Below are 17,290 nucleotides of genomic sequence, written 5' to 3' on the forward strand. Positions count from 1 at the left end.
CTGAAGCATCAGTTCCTTCATCGAAATTATTAATATATCATGAATGATTGGGGTCTAAGCAATGACCCCCGTGGTACTCCACTAGTCACCAGCAGCCACTCAGTTTATTCCTACTCTTTGCTTTTGTCTGCCAACCACTTCTCTATATATGTCAGTACACTACTCTTAATCCTATACACTTTAATATTACATGCTAGTCTCTTATGTGGCGCCTTCTTGAAAGTCTTCTGAAAGTGCAAGCAAACTAAATCTACTGCTGCCCCTTAACTAAACTTGCTACAACCTCAAAAAATTCCAGTATGTTTCCAGCATGGTCTCCCTTTTGAAATTCCATGCTGACTTTGGTCAATCCTGTCACTGCTTTCCAAGTGATCTGCAAATAAATCTTTTATAATGGACATTAGCATTTTATATTTGTTGCCCTCTTCCTCCGCACTGTGTTCAGAATGAAGTTACTCCCCATTCTCCTTGTTCTTTTTAAACTTGCTGCCTCTCTCTACACTGTGTTCAGCATATTGTGGAATACTATACTCAATTCCGACTACCAGATCATAGCAAAGATATTTCGGCTGGGAGGATATGCCAGTTAAATTTATTAGAATTAATCTGAACTCCAAGAGTGTGATTAATGGCAGAGAGTGCAAGTTCATAGCTTCTTGAAAGTGGAGTCGCAGGTAGATAGGATAGTGAAGAAGGCGTTTGGTATGCTTTCTTTTATTGGTCAGATTATTGAGTACAGGAGTTGGGAGATCATGTTGTGGCTGCACAGGACATTGGTTAGGCCACTGTTGGAATATTGTGTGCAATTCTGGTCTCCTTCCTATTGGAAAGATGTTGTGAAACTTGAAAGGGTTTAGAAAAGATTTGCAAGGATCTGTCCCGTGGCTGAACACTTTAACTCCCCCTCCCACTCCGCCAAGGACATGCAGGTCCTTGGCCTCCTACATTGCCAGACCCTGGCCACACGACGACTGGAGGAAGAGTGCCTCATTGTCCGCCTAGGAACCCTCCAACCACAAGGGATGAATGTAGATTTCTCCAGCTTCCTCATTTCCCCTCCCCCCACCTTATTTCAGTCCCAACCCCCGGATTCAGCACCACCCTCTTGACCTGCAATCTTCTTCCTGACCTCTCCGCCCCTACCAATCATATTCCCAAAACCCCTCCCCCAAAATCCCCCCACCCCCACCTTTTATCTCAGCCCGCTTGGCACACCAGCCTCATTCCTGAAGAAGGGCTTATGCTCGAAACGTCGATTCTTCTGCTCTGACCCCACCTCCCACCACCAAACTATCATCTCCCAGACCATCCATAACCTCATCACCTCAGGGGACCTCCCATCCAACACCTCCAACCTCATCGTCTCACAACCCTGCACCGCCCGTTTCTACCTCCTGACCAAAATCCACAAATCCCGACTGCCCCGGCCGTCTCAGCCTGCTCCTGCCCCACCGAACTCATCTCTGCATACCTCAACACTATCCTGTCCCCCTTAGTCCAAGAACTCCCCACCTACGTTCGGGACACCACCCACGCCCTCCACCTCCTCCATGATTTTTGCTTCCCCGGTCCCCAACGCCTTATCTTCACCATGGACATCCAGTCCCTATACACTTCCATCCGCCATCACGAAGGCCTCCAAGCCCTCCGCTTCTTCCTCTCCCACCGACCCAACCAGTACCCTTCCACTGACACCCTTCTTCGACTGACTGAACCAGTCCTCACTCTTAAAAACTTCTCCTTCCAATCCTCCCACTTTCTCCAAACCAAAGGAGTAGCCATGGGCACCCGCATGGGCCCCAGCTATGCCTGCCTCTTCATAGGATATGTGGAACAGTACATCTTCCGCAGCTACACTGGCACCACCCCCCACCTTTTCCTCCGCTACACTGATGACTGTATCGGCACTACCTCGTGCTCCCACGAGGAGGTTGAACAGTTCATCCACTTTACTAACACCTTCCACCCCGACCTCAAATTTACCTGGACCGTCTCAGACTCCTCCCTCCCCTTCCTAGACCTCTCCATTTCTATCTCGGGCGACTGACTCAACACAAACATTTACTACAAACAGACCGACTCTCACAGCTACCTCGACTACACCTCCTCCTATCCTGCCCCCTATAACAACGCCATCCCATATTCCCAATTCCTTCACCTCCGCCGCATCTGCTCCCAGGAGGACCAATTCCACTACTGAACAGCCCAAATGGCCTCCTTCTTCAAAGACCGCAATTTCCCCTCCGATGTGGTCGACGATGCTCTCCACCGCATCTCCTCCACTTCCCACTCCTCCGCCCTTGAACCCCGCCCCTCCAATCCCCACCAGGACAGAACCCCACTGGTCCTCACCTTCCACCCCACCAACCTCCATGTACAGCATATCATCCTCCATCATTTCCGCCACCTCCAGACAGACCCCACCACCAGGGATATATTTCCCTCCCCACCCCTATCAGCGTTCCGGAGAGACCACTCCCTCCGCGAATCCCTCGTCAGGTCTACACCCCCCACCAACCCAACCTCCACTCCCTGCACCTTCCCCTGCAACTGCAAGAAGTGCAAAACGTGCGCCCACACCTCCCCCCTCACCTCCCTCCAAGGCCCCAATGGATCCTCCCTCCCAAATCTGCCCCTCCCCCAAACTCCCCCCCCCCTCCACCGCCTACCTTTTATCTCACCCGCTTAGCACACCAGCCTCATTCCTGAAGAAGAGCTTATGCCCGAAACATTGATTCTCCTGCTCCTCGGATGCTGCCTGGCCTGCTGCACTTTTCCAGCACAACATGTTTCAACTCTGGTCTCCAGCATCTGCAGTCCTCACTTTCTCCTCCGTTACAAGGATATTGACAGGGTTGGAGGATTTGAGCTATAGGGAGAGGCTGAACAGGCTGGGGCTGTTTTCCCTGGAGCGTCGGAGGCTGAGGGGTGACCTCATAGAGGTTTACAAAATTATGAGGGGCATGGATAGGATAAATAGACTAAGTATTTTCCCTGGGGTTGGGAACTCGAGGGCATAGGTTTAGAGTGAGAGGGGAAAGATATAAAAGAGCTCTAAGGGGGAATCTTTCACACAGAGGGTGGTACGGGTATGGAATGAGCTGCCGGAGGAAGTGGTGGAGGCTGGTACAATTTGGATGGGTATACGAATAGGAAGGGTTTGGAGGGATATGGGCCAGGTACTGGCAGGTGGGACTAGATTGGGTTGGGATATCTGGTCGGCATGGACGGGTTGGACCGAAGGGTCTGCTTCCATACTGTACATCTCTATAACTCTATTACATAAACTGATAAAATAAAAATGATAAGGTTCAGGAATGATTTGATTGAAATTTTCAAGGTATTGGGGGAGCAAGTACAATGTATTTTAGTTGGTTGGAGAATATCAGCTGAGAGATCATACTCCTTGCAAGAGAACCAGGCCTTTCTGGACTCAAGTTAAAAGATGTTGCCCAACACAATGTGTGAGAGAACTTTGGAGCACTCTTCTGCAAACATCAGTTGCCAGATTAATTATCAATTTTCAATCTGTGACTGATTGCTTTCTATTAATTAAAGGTATTAACATAGAGTTTCCCAAATTTTTACCCATCGTTATCAAGCTTGTACATTGTTGTTAACCCTCAGTAAGATCTGTAATTATGGGCAGAGAGTGAGGGAAAACCTGTGTCACTGGATTAGGTGGGGGCGAGAGAAGGGCTGGTGTTGAAGGGAAACCTGTGAGAGTTGATGGGGAGTGAGGAAAGACCTGTGTCACTTGGTGGAAAGGTGATGGAGACTTGTGTCACTGGGCGGGGAGTGAAGGGACACTTGTATTCATGAAGTATAAGCAAGTGGCCTAAGAAAGTTTGGGAAGGGCTGTGCAACTTATGAGAGTGGTTAACTGTTAAGGTGCACCTTTGCTCTAACCCATTAGATCTCCACGGTGGCCATTACAGTAATGAATCTTGCAATCTGAAAGTTATGGCTTGCGATCCCACTTGTCAGTCCTGACCCCTACTTTGGGAACTCCTGCATTAAAGAATGTGGGGTAAAAACTCGGTAGCTGGAATTAGGCCAGAGATCAGGTATGATGTTTTAAATGTACAAACAGGCTCAAGGGTAATATGGCTGCCTCCTGTTGTTTTGGTTGATTTATCGTGGTTTGTGTATTAACATTTGTTGTGACAGGGTATTATTAAATTGCAGGATCTGGTGAAGACTCATCTAATGTTTGCTGTGCAGGAGGAAGTCAGGATGTTGAAGGAGCAAATCAAGGAACTGGTGGAGAAGAACTCAAATCTGGAGCTGGAGAACAGCTTGCTGAAGAAACTGCTCAGTCCTGAACAGCTCCAAAAACTTCAGTCCCAGAACAAATACAGTGCACCTGAAACAAAGGTTGGGTCTCGTAGAGTATCATAGAATCCCTACAGTGTGGAAACAGACCATTAGGCCCAACAAATCCACAATGACCCACTGAAGAGCAATCCACCCAGTCCCATTCCCCTACCCTATCACTCTACATTTACCCTGACTAATGCACCTAACTTACACATACCTGAACACTCCGGGCAATTTAGCAAGGCCAATTCACCTAACTTGCACATCTTTGGATTGACCATGCAATACTCTTGAGTCTGGGTTTAAGAAGCCACCCTGGGAACAACAAAACCACATCAGGGTATTGACTTTTGCAAGACAGAAAGCAAGATTACAGCTCGTACTGATCAGGTGGGCATTCCATTGGATGCAATATACGTCAACATAATTGACAACCTCCATAAGCAAATTTTTCACTGGGACATGGAACAAGCAAGGGGGGGGGGTGGTGGTGGATGGCATCAGGGGTATCATTCCTTTAAGCCACACAAGCCAAAGCACTTCGACACTGGCCAGGACCAAGAGAAAGTGAAGTTCAGAAATGGTCACTCTGTTTCACATGTTGTAATGAAGCTGTGATGGAATCTCAAACAGATGATTGTGGCATTCTGCAACTCAAGCAGTGGTGAGATTCTGGGACACTGAATCTCCCGTGTATTGTGGTGTACATCACATTGCATTCTTCCAGAATCCTGCGACTGGGTCATTTATGTTTACATTAGTGGTGCGATCAGGGTGTAACCTGATATTAACGGGCTCAGATTGCTTAAGTGGAACTGCAGAATCCAATGTTATCTTCACCAGTGAGTTCAAGAAAGAGGAGCTCAACTTCCTTTTGGGAACTGGCTTGGTGTCAGAGGAATGGGAAACATTAGGAACGAAGCTGAGGGACAATTTCTCCTACTGCTGCTTGGAATACTGTGAGAGGTCACAAACCACAGATTGTGGTTCAGGGTCACATGAGTGGGATTTTATTTTGTCTCTGGGCTATTAAGTCGTGTCTGTAAGTTGATCATATACAATATAATAAATTAAGCTGTTCTATAATCTGGTCTCTTTGTCTCCTCTATTCACAGCATGTTTACGGAAGGCCATTTTACCTGACATGTCTATGCCTGTTTCGGCAGTTCAGCAAGATGCACGCCCCTGTCTTTTCCCTTAAACCTGTTATTTCTTAATTAGTTATTCAATTCTTTTGAAATGCCTTGATTGAATGTGCCTCCACCATACTTTCAGGCAGTGCATTCCTTACCACTTGCTGAGTAAAAATGCTTTCCCCCATGTTATTCCTAGTTCTTTCATTACTCACCATAGATTGGGCACATCATGGTTCTCAAACATTCTACCAATGAACTCAGTTTCTCACTCCCTACATTCTCTCTCCATACAGATGCTGCCTATCAAAATGAGTTTCTTTTTTAGCATTTTCTATTTCATTTCCACCATTCACAGGACCTTACTTTTCATTCTGAGTTTTGTATCCTCTTAATAACTGCCAAGATATGTAACAGTTTTACAACTTGCTCTGCCACCTCAGACTGCTTCTTTTTCTTTCATCTTTCAAGTGATGTGGGTGTTGCTGGCAAGGCTGGCATTTGCTCCCATCTCTTTAATTTCTGCTCAGAAGGCAGTCCTGCCATCTCAGGGAATCAGTCTGGAGAACCTTTATTGGACTTCCTCTACAGTCATAAAGTCATTGAGATGTACAGCATGGAAACAGACCCTTCAGTCCAACCTGTCCATGCCGACCAGATATCCCAACCCAATCTAGTCCCACCTGCCAGCACCGGCCGATATCCCTCCAAACCCTTCCTATTCATATACCCATCCAAATGCCTCTTAAGTGTTGCAATTGTACCAGCCTCCACCACATCCTCTGGCAGCTTATTCCACACATGTACTACCCTCTGCATGAAAAAGTTGCCCCTTAGGTCTAGAATGCACATTCAGAAACAATGGACTGACAGAAGAGACACAACAAACGGTGGCACGGTGGGCGGCACGGTGGCACAGTGGTTAGCACTGCTGCCTCACAGCCAGAGACCCAGATTCAATTCCCACCTCAGGCGACTCTCTGTGTGGAGTTTGCACATTCTCCCTGTGTCTGCGTGGGTTTCCTCCGGGTGCTCCAGTTTCCTCCCACACTCCAAAGATGTGCAGGTCAGGTGAATTGGCCATGCTAAATTGCCCGTAGTATTAGGTAAGGGGTAGATGTAGGGGTTTGGGTGGGTTGCCCTTCGGCGGGGCGGTGTGGACTTGTTGGGCCGAAGGGCCTGTTTCCACACTGTAAGTAATCTAATCAAACAGTGAGACAAAGTATCGTACCTCTGATAACAAGGAAAAGACAAACACACAACCTCAACACCAAGGAGAGGGAAGCACTAAAAGCACTAAGAAATGATAAGAACATAATCATACTACAAGCAGACAAAGGCAGAATGATGGTCATCCTGGACAAAGCAGAGTACATCCAGAAAGTGCAACAATTACTTGCAGATACCAACACCTACGAAAAGAGAGAGTTTGACCCCACCCCACAGCTCACCAATAGGATAAACAACACACTGAGGAACCTGCAAAAAAATGGACAGATAACCAGGTTTGACCTACAGAGAATGAAACCTGAAAGCAACACCACTCCCAGATTCTATGGACTACCTAAATTGCACAAACCAGACATCCCACTCAGACCCATCGTATCGCTACCAGGGAAACCATCACACAAACTGGCTAAAGAACTACAACAGAAACTGAAACACCTGATCAGCGGATCCAGACACTCTATGCAGTCAACATGGGAATTCTTGGACATCATCAGAAATATACATATAGACAAGGAAGAAACTATGGTCTCATTCAATGTAACAGCACTATTCACCTCTATCGAGGAAACCCTAGCCAGAGAAACAACAGCCAACCTGCTGGACATACAGAACAGACAACAAGACCGGGAACCTATCAGCAGAGACTGCATAGTCAAACTACTGGACCTGTGCCTTACAACACACTTCACATTCAACAACCAAATATATGAACAAATCAATGGCACACCCATGGGCTCACCCATCTCTAAACTCATAGCAGAAGCTGTAATGCAAAGATTAGAACAAACAGCCTTACCGCAAATTCAACCCAAACTCTGGGTCAGATATGTGGATGACACCTTTGTAATCATTAAAAACACAGAAATAAAAAACACACACCAGATCATCAACGCCACACTCGCAGGAATCCGATTCACTGGAGAGGAAGAAAAGGACAACCAACTCCCATTCCTAGACGTGATGGTACAGAGAACACCGAACGGAGAATTCACCACAAAGGTATACAGGAAAGCCACACACACAGACCAAGTCCTAAATGACGAAAACAACCACCCCAACACACACAAAAGAAGTTGCATCAAGACACTGTTCAAAAGGGCCACAACACACTGCAGTACACCAGAACTGCAAAAAGAGGAAGAAGAACACCTATACAATGTATTCGCCAAAAACAGATACCCCCGCAATTTCATCAACAGATGCCTAAGGGAAAGACAACGGAATGAGGACATGCCACAACCCAAAGGACTAGCCACACTACCATACAGCAAAAACATTTCTGAACTGACAGCCAGACTACTGCAACCACTAGGACTTATAACAGCACACAAACCAACAGCCACTCTCCGACAACAACTCACCAGAACGAAGGACCCAATACCCAGCATGAGCAAAACCAATGTAGTGTACAAAATCCCATGCAAGGACTGCACAAAACACTACATAGGACAAACCAGAAGACAGCTAATGATCCGTATCCATGAACACCAACTAGCCACGAAACGACACGACCAGCTATCCTTAGTAGCCACATACGCGGATGAGAAGCAACATGAGTTCGACTGGGACAACACTACTATTATAGGACAAGCCAAACAGAAAACAACCAGGGAATTTCTAGAAGCATAGCACTCATACACAAATTCTATCAACAAAGACATCAACCTGGACCCAATATACCGGCCACTGCAGCGGACAGCTGGAACTGACAACCGGAAGCAGCAGAGACAAACCATTAAAAATGCCGGAGGAAACAGCACTGAAGCACTTCACAGGAGGCTCCCAAAGCACTGAGGATGTCACCTAGACAGGGGACAAAACATCTGCAACACAAATTCCCGGCTCAGCGAACAGAACCACAACAACGAGCACCCGAGCTACAAATCTTCTCACAAAATTTGAACTTTCTCCTCTGTAATCTGGACATTTTGCAAGATGTCACCATCTATTTCCCTGCACTGTATATCTTCCATCTCCTTTTCCACAGTAAATACTGATGCAAAATATTCATTTAGTATCTCCCCCATTTTCTGTGGCTCCACACAAAGGCTGCCTTGCTGATCTTTGAGGGGCCCTATTCTCTCCCTAGTTACCCTTTTGTCCTTAATATATTTGTAAAAACTCTTTGGAATCTCTTTAATTCTATTTGCCAAAGCTATCTCATGTCCCCGTTTTGCCCTCCTGATTTCCTTCTTAAGTATACTCCTACTTCCTTTATACTCTTCTAAGGATTCACTCGGTCTATCCTGTCTATACCTGACATATGCTTCCTTCTTTTTCTTAACCAAACCCTCAATTTCTTTAGTCATCCAGCATTCCCTATACCTACCAGCCTTCCTTTTCACCCTGACAGAAATATACTTTCTCTGGATTCTTGTTATCTCATTTCTGAAGGCTTCCCATTTTCCAGCCATTCCTTTACCTGTGAACATCTGCCTCCAATCAGCTTTCGAAAGTTCTTGCCTCATTGGCCTTTCTCCAATTTAGAACTTCAACTTTTAGATCTGGTCTATCCTTTTCCATCACTATTTTAAAATGAATAGAATTATGGTCACTGGCCCCAAAGTGCTCCTCCACTGACACCTCAGTCACCTGCCCTGCCTTATTTCCCAAAAGGAGGTCAAGTTTTGCACCTTCCCTAGTAGGTACATCACATACTGAATCAGAAAATTGTCTTGTACACACTTAAGAAATTCCTCTCCATCTAAACCTTTAACACTATGGCAGTCCTAGTCGATGTTTGGAAAGTTAAAATCCCCTACCATAACTAACCTATTATTCTTACAGATAGCTGAGATCTCCTTACAAGTTTGTTTCTCAATTTCCCTCTGACTATTGGAGGGGTCTATAATACAATCCCAATAAGGTGATCATTCCTTTCTTATTTCTCAGTTCCATCCAAATAACTTCCCTGGATGTATTTCTGGTAATATCCTCCTTCAGCACAGCTGTAATGCTATCCCTTATCAAAAATGACTCCCCCCACCTCCTCTCTTGCCTCCCTTTCTATCCTTCCTGTCACATTTGTATCCTGAAACATTAAGCTGCCAGTCCTGCCCATCCCTGAGCCATGTTTCTGTAATTGCTATGATATCCCAGTCCCATGTTCCTAACCATGCCCTGAGTTCATCTGCCTTCGCTGTTAGGCCCCTTGCATTGAAATAAATGCAGTTTAATTTATTAGTCCTACCTTGTCCCTGCCTTCGCTGACTGTTTGACTCACTTCTGTTCTCAGCTGTACCCGTCTCAGATCGATCTCTTTCCTCACTATCTCCCTGGTCCCTCCCCCACCCCCCCACCACCTTACTCGTTTAAATCCTCCCAGGCAGTTCTAGCAAATTTCCCTGCCAGTATATTAGTCCCCTTCCAATTTAGGTGCAATCCGTCCTTCTTGTACAGGTCACTTCTACCCCAAAAGAGATTCCAATGATCCAAAAATGTGAATCCTTCTCCCATACACCAACTCCTCAGCCATGCATTCATCTGCTCTATCCTCCTATTCCTGCCCTCACTAGCTCGTAGCACTGGGAGTAATCCAGATAGTACTACCCTTGAGGGCCTCCTTTTTAAATTTCTGCCTAACTCTCTGTAATCTCCCTTCAGAATCTCAGCCTTTTCCCTTCCTATGTTGTTGGTTCTAATGTGGACAATGACCTCCTGCTGGCCACTCTCCCCTGTGAGAACATTCTGCACCCTCTCAGAGATATCCTTGATCCTGGCACCAGGGAAACAACACACCATTCTGCTTTTTCTCTGCTGGCCACAGAAACATCTGTCTGTACCTCAGGCTACAGAGTCCCCTAACACAATTGATCTCTTGGAAGCCGACATACCCCTCATTGCATTAGAACCAGTCTCAATACCAGAAACTTGGCTGTTCATGGTACGTTCCCCTGAGAATCCATCACCCCCTACACAATTAAGGCTTGGAATATAATGCGGCAAAATGAGGGTAATTCACATAAAACATCCCCCTATGCACCGATAGTGGGAGCATGGGGATTCCAACCAGGGTTTACAGATGCCACTTTTAAACTCTGGAGATCCAGGGGTATCTCATGTCTAGGGGTCCTATTTAAAGATGGGGTCCTGATGTCTTTTGAACAGCTGCGTCAGAAATTCGGATTACCTAATGGAGACCTCTTTCGATACTTCCAAATTCGAGATTATATACAGAAGAAGACTACGTTATTAGATAGTCTTTATAAATCAGATAGAGAATGTAGTGTCCTACAACCAGTGGGGGTATCCTCCGTCAGTACTATTTATCATTTACTACATGATGAAGTATCGGGAGAAATGGACAATCTGCTTAAAACATGGGATCAGGATTTGGGACTAGAAATCTCGATAGAAACGTGGAATGATATTTGGGAAAACGCTAGAAGAATTACTACCTGTAACAGAACCCAGGCTATCCAGCTGAAGATACTTCATAGGGCCCATATAGCACCGGTTCGATTGGCAATATTTAAGGCAGGGGCATCTCCAATGTGTCCCAAATGTAAAATAGAGGTGGGCACTCTTGTACATTGCCTATAGACCTGTCATAAGATCTGTAGATATTGGTCTAAAGTAGCAAGTACCCTGACAGCAATTTTAGGAACGGAAATTAAAGTGAACCCTGTATCTCTCCTTTTAGGCTTTTCGAACTTTCCCTCCCTGGACATGTACGGGAAGAGACTATTTTTAATTCTCTCTTTCTGTGCAAGGAAAAATATTTTGGTGAACTGGGTGGCTGAGAGCCCCCCTGGACTTTCAAATTGGCACAGATTAATTATGGAATGTATTCCCCTAGACTTCCTGACAAATATGGTGCACCGATAGACCAAATTATTTTATAAAATATGGCAGCCCTTCTTGAATTACATAAATACAGACATTTCAGCTATCCTAATAAGGGCTTTTATTTAATTGAGATTACAAACCTGGCTGGTCCGGGGCCCCTTAAGAGAGGAATCCCGCACGAATACGGGTTTTATTACATTTAATGTTAACACATTCCGAGCATGTAAGAGACTTAAATATACACTCTGGTTAGTTGTAGGTTAGATTAGTAGAAAGTTGAGTTTTGTTTTCTTTTCTTTCTCGGTTTTTTAGTCTTTTGTTAAATTTTGGCTATTGTATATTTGATTTAATTGTATATCAATGTTTGCATTTGAGAGTTTTGTTTATTTTTGTAAACTTGTAAAAATGTTAAATTTCTAATAAAAATATCTATTAAAAAAAAGAAATTCATTGCAAAAAAAATTAGTTAGCAGCTGAAAAATGTGTTGCTGGAAAAGCACAGCAGGCCAGGCAGCATCAAAGGTATAGGAGAATCGACGTGTCGGGCATAAGCCCTTCCTCAGGCTTTTCAGCAACACATTTTTCAGCTCTGCTCTCCAGCATCTGCAGTCCTCACTTTCTCCTAGTTAATTAGTTAGCAGACAACACAAAAGTTGGTGGAGTTCTGGATATTGACAGGTTGTCAAAGGATCCAGCAGGATATCAGTCAGTTGGAAAGTTGGTCAGAGAAATGGCACATGGAGGTTAAACAAGTGTGAGCTGACGCATTTTGGAAGGTCAAACATTAGAGGAATGTACACAGTAAATTGCAGGACCCTTATACAGAGGAATCTTGGGGCAGAAGTTCATAAATCCTTGAAAGTAGCTATATAATTGAATAATGTGGTAACGAAGGTGTTGCCATTTCAAACATGCTTGCCTTCATCAGTCAGCCATTGAGCATAAAGTTGGCAAGTCATGTTCCAGCTGAACAAACTTTAGTTATGGCTACATTTGGAGTACTGTGTGCAGTTGTAGCCACACTGTAGGAAGGATGTGGAGGCTTTGGAGATGGTGCATATGAGGATGTTGCGTCGATTGAAATGTATTAGCTGCAAGGAGATGTTGGGCAAACTTGGTTTGGTTTTGCTGGAGCATTGGAGGCTGAGGGGTGACCAGATAGAAATGTATAATATTATAAGAGGCATGGATAGGGTGGACAGTTGGAGTCTTTTACCAAGGGTGGAAATGTCAAATACTAGGGGTCACAGTGGGTGATGTTTAAAAGAAATATGCAAGGCAAGCTTTTTTTTAATGGAAGGTGGTAAGTACCTGAAACATAATGCCAGGGGAGGTGAAAGAAGCAGATACGATAGCAATATCTAAGAGGTGCGGAGACAAACACATGACAAGGCAGGCAATGTAAGAAAACAGACCATGTACTAGCAGGTGGGATTAGTTTAAAATGGCATCATGGTATCACAGACAGGTGGTCTGAAGGGTCTGTTCCTGTGATGTGCTGGACTATTAGTCTTCTTTGGGAATGGATGAGAGGGGTTGATGGTGAAGGTTTACATCTATCTCTCTCTCCTTCTACAGAGACCTAATCTTCAGAGCTACCCAAGCACTCTATTGTCAACTATGCGATAAAACTTGTTACCTTTACTTATCCCTGGTTACCTGACAGCTCAAGCTATCCGCAATTAATTCTGATTATCCCTAGTTACTGTGCTTACCTCTAGTTGTATCTGGTTACTCATAGTTATTTCTAGTTATCTGCAGTTATCTTTATTGATGTTATCTCTGGCTCTCTGTGGTTATCTCTAGTTGCAGGTGATTATCTCCGATTACCTTTCATTAATTCAGGTTCTGATTCCCTGTGTTTCCCTGGCTATCTCCAGCCATGGTTTACTCTGTACACCGTTATCTCTGATCCACTCTATTTACATATGATTATCACTAACTACCTGAGGGTCTCTCTGGTTCCTGACAAGTCTCGTTATTTACTCCTGGTTTCTCTGGACTCTGATTTGCCATGGGTCTTGCCGAGTCTCTTCACTTACTGTAGGTATCTCTGGATCTCTCTATTTACTATAAGTATCCCTGGGTATGTTTACCGTGGGCTTCTCCGGGTCGATTTCATGCGGACGTGTCTTAGTCCCCATTTAATCTGGGCCTGTCCAATTATTGTGTGTTATGAAAAGAGACATAAGGGGCAAATTTTTCACGCAGAGGGTGGTATGTGTATGGAATGAGCTGCCAAGGAAGTGGTGGAGGCTGGTACAATTGCAACATTTAAGAGGCATTTGGATGGGTATATGAATAGGAAGGGTTTGGAGGGATATGGGCTGGGTGCTGGTAGGTGGGACTAGATTGGGTTGGGATATCTGGTCGGCATGGACGGGTTGGACCGAAGGGTCTGTTTCCATGCTGTACATCTCTATAACTCTATGTCTGAGTCTCTCAATTGAATGTGGTCATTTCTGGGTCTCCATACTGACTCTGGGTCTGTGTGTTTACTGTAAGTATCCCTGGTTTTCTCAGCTTCAACTGGGTCTCTCTCTCTATTTATTCGGAGTCTCCATTTACTGTCGCTCCCAACGATAACTACGAGCTCAACCGTCTGGATGCCCTCGTCGCCCCGGTAACGGCAGCTTCCGGGTCATGCGGAAGTGACGATGGAGTAAGATGCGTCGGAGAACGGTCACATTGTCCCCTTCCTTTCCCAGGGGGTGCCGATAGGGAAAGATTGATCATTCTCAGACGGACACTAACACACATACACACCCCCCTGAGGGAAACCCTCCGCTCGGAGACTAATAGATAAAAAGAAAAGTCTGGGGGAAGGTTAAAGAGCTCGGTGCTGGAAGGCCCCTCTCAAGTTGCACTTCTGTTTCAGATTTGCATCCCTCACAGGGTGGGATTCCCATTGCGAAAACTGACTTGAGTGCGAAATGCCCTGAGGAGACTGGTCACTGAGTTGCGCCTGCCAGGTAAACACCACCCAAACCTGTCGTTGCCCAGCTGGCGAGCTCTCTGATTGTTTCATTGGCGTTTGCTCCTTTCACAGTTAGAACTGGCGACGGTCGGGAGATGTCCAACCTAAACTGGAAACCTTTTGTCTATGGGGGCCTGGCTTCTGTCACTGCTGAGTTTGGTAAGTGTGTACTTTCACAGTCTATTCTTCAGATGCCCTCTATGTTCGTAGTTGCTAACCAGTCAAGCCTGTCACAGTGAGATATTAGATGCAGGCATGGTCACCGGCGGGACACTTGCTTACTGAAATACATGTAAGATGGCATCTTCATTTTGTATGGACCACCAGGAAAAGGCCTAAAAGCCTATTTATTCTAGTCTGCCATTCAATAAATGGATGTAGAATAATATGGTTGTGCTGAACATGATGCCAAATTAAACTATTCCCTTCTGCCTGCCCTTAGTCCATATCCCTCCATTTCTTGCACATTCATGTGCTTGCCTAAATGTCCATTAAATGCCCCTATCACATCTGCTTTCTCTATCACCTGGCTGCGCATTCCAGATTCCTACCACTCTGTGGAAAAAAAAACCTTGCCCCTCACATCTCCTTGTAACTTTAGCCCACTTGCCTCAAATGGTGTTGCCATCTAGTATGAGTCGTTTCATCTCTGGGAAAAAGATTCTGACCGTCATCCTATATATTGCATTTTGTAATTTTATAGACTTCTATCAAGTTGCCCCTTAGCCTTTGCCATGGTGATAAGCTTCTTTTGCACCTCTCCAAAACCTCCACGTTGTTTTTTTTTTAGATTAGATTATTACAGTGTGGAAACAGGCCCTTCGGCCCAACAAGTCCACACCACCCCGCCGAAGCGCCACAACCCACCCATACCCCTACATCTCCCCCTTACCTAACACTACGGGCAATTTAGCATGGCCAATTCACCTGACCTGCACATCTTTGGAGTGTGGGAGGAAACCGGAGCACCCGGAGGAAACCCACGCAGACACGGGGAGAATGTGCAAACTCCACACAGAGAGTCGCCTGAGGCGGGAATTGAACCCGGGTCTCTGGCGCTGTGAGGCAGCAGTGCTAACCACTGTGCCACCGTGCCGCCCACACACTTGTAATGTGGTAAAAAGGAGTGTAATACTCGTAAATGTAGTCTAACTGACGTCTTACAGAGCTGCAACATGACATGTTGTCTCTTGTACTCAGTCCCCCAACTAATAAAGGCAAGCATGCAATACTCCATCTTTACCACTCTCTCCTTGTGTGGCCACTTTCAAGGAACTTGTACCCGAAGATCGTGCTATATGTCAACATTGTTCAGGGTCCTGCTATTAATTGCATACTTTTCCTTAACAACATTTGATCTCCCAAAGTGCAGCATCTCACACTTGCCCAGATTAAACTCCATCTGTCATTTCTCTGCTCATATCTGTAACTGATTTATATCCTGCTGTATCCTTTGATAACCTTCTGCACTATCTCCAGCTCCACTAATCTTTGTATCGTCTACAAATTTAATAACCCACCCATCAACATTTTCATCCAAGTTATTTAATATATATATATTTTATACTATATATATTATATCACAGACAACAGAGACACCAATATGGATCTCTGCAGAACATAATTAGTCACAGACCTCCAGCCAGAAAAACAGGCTTCCACTGCTACCCTCAGCCTCCTGTGGGCAAGCCAATTCTGTACCAATGCAGCCAAGTTACTGTGGATCCTATGCATCTTAATCTTCTGGATGAGACTACCATGAGCGATCTTTGTTGAACGCATAGATAAAATCCATGAAGACAGCATCCACTGCTCTACCCTCATTGATCACCTTTGTCACCTTATCTAAAAATTCAGTCAAGTTAGTAAGACGTGACCTGCACTACACTGCACAAAGCCATGCTGACTGTCCCTAATTAGGTATGTTTTTCCAAATGAGCGTAAATCTGCAGAATTCTCTCCAACAGCTTCTCAACCACTGATGTGCGATTCAGTGGTCTATAGTTTCCTGGATTGTCCCTATTTACCTTCTTGAACAGAGAAATAACATTAGCTAAACGTTAGCTCTCTAGGACCTCTCCAGTGACTAACAAGGATATAGAGATCTTGGTCAATGCCCAGCAATCTCCTCTCTTGCTTCTCTCGGTAACTTGGGGTAGATTCCCTCATGCCCTGGGGACTTATCTCTTAATACAATGATGTTTAATTGAATACTTCAATACCTTTTATCCATCCAAGCTCTGTAGGCCACTAGTGATCAAAAATCTATACCTTAAACATACCGAGTCTATACTGGGGGGAACCACTGTCGAGACCCACTGTTTGAGTATGCTTAAGGTGTAGATTTACAATTAGCAGTGGTCAAGGATTCCAAAGGCTTATACTCTTGAGCAAAAACATTTCCCTTCATCTTGGATCTAAGTGATGGGGACTTCACTCTCTTCTTTTTTGAATTTGCCCTGATTCTAGAATCTTCAACCAAGGGAAACATCTTACCTGCATTTTCATAGAACCTAGAACATAGAACAATACAGCACAGAACAGGCCCTTCGGCCCACAATGTTGTGCCGAGCATTTGTCCTAGCTTAAGCACCCATCCATGTACCTATCCAATTGCTGTTTAAAGGTCACCAATGATTCTGACTCTGCCACTCCCACAGGCAGTGCATTCCATGCCCCCACCACTCTCTGGGTAAAGAACCTACCCCTGACATCCCCCCCCATACCTTCCACCCTTCACCTTAAATTTATGTCCCCTTGTAACTCTCTGTACCCGGGGAAAAAGTTTCTGACTGTCTACTCTATCTATTCCTCTGATCATCTTATAAACTTCTATCAAGTC

At 45.1% G+C, this 17,290-nt stretch overlaps 2 protein-coding genes across 2 annotated transcripts in view; both read left to right on the forward strand.

The window, feature by feature from the left end:
- The window catches only part of LOC140495651 (TSC22 domain family protein 3-like), a 32,643-nt gene extending 27,251 nt beyond the window's left edge, over positions 1–5,392 (forward strand). The window contains exon 3 of the mRNA XM_072594642.1: positions 4,189–5,392. Within this exon, the coding sequence (XP_072450743.1) occupies positions 4,189–4,401 (213 nt within the window). The 3' untranslated portion in view covers positions 4,402–5,392. The remainder of the gene's footprint in view (positions 1–4,188) is intronic.
- Positions 5,393–14,130: 8,738 nt separating this feature from the next.
- slc25a14 (solute carrier family 25 member 14) overlaps positions 14,131–17,290 on the forward strand; it is an 86,491-nt gene continuing 83,331 nt past the window's right edge. Inside the window, exons 1-2 of the mRNA XM_072594896.1 lie at positions 14,131–14,443; positions 14,521–14,607. Coding sequence (XP_072450997.1) covers positions 14,544–14,607 — 64 coding nt within the window. The 5' untranslated portion in view covers positions 14,131–14,443; positions 14,521–14,543. The remainder of the gene's footprint in view (positions 14,444–14,520; positions 14,608–17,290) is intronic.

The sequence above is a fragment of the Chiloscyllium punctatum genome, chromosome 25 (assembly GCF_047496795.1).
Source record: "Chiloscyllium punctatum isolate Juve2018m chromosome 25, sChiPun1.3, whole genome shotgun sequence".
NCBI lineage: Eukaryota > Metazoa > Chordata > Chondrichthyes > Orectolobiformes > Hemiscylliidae > Chiloscyllium > Chiloscyllium punctatum.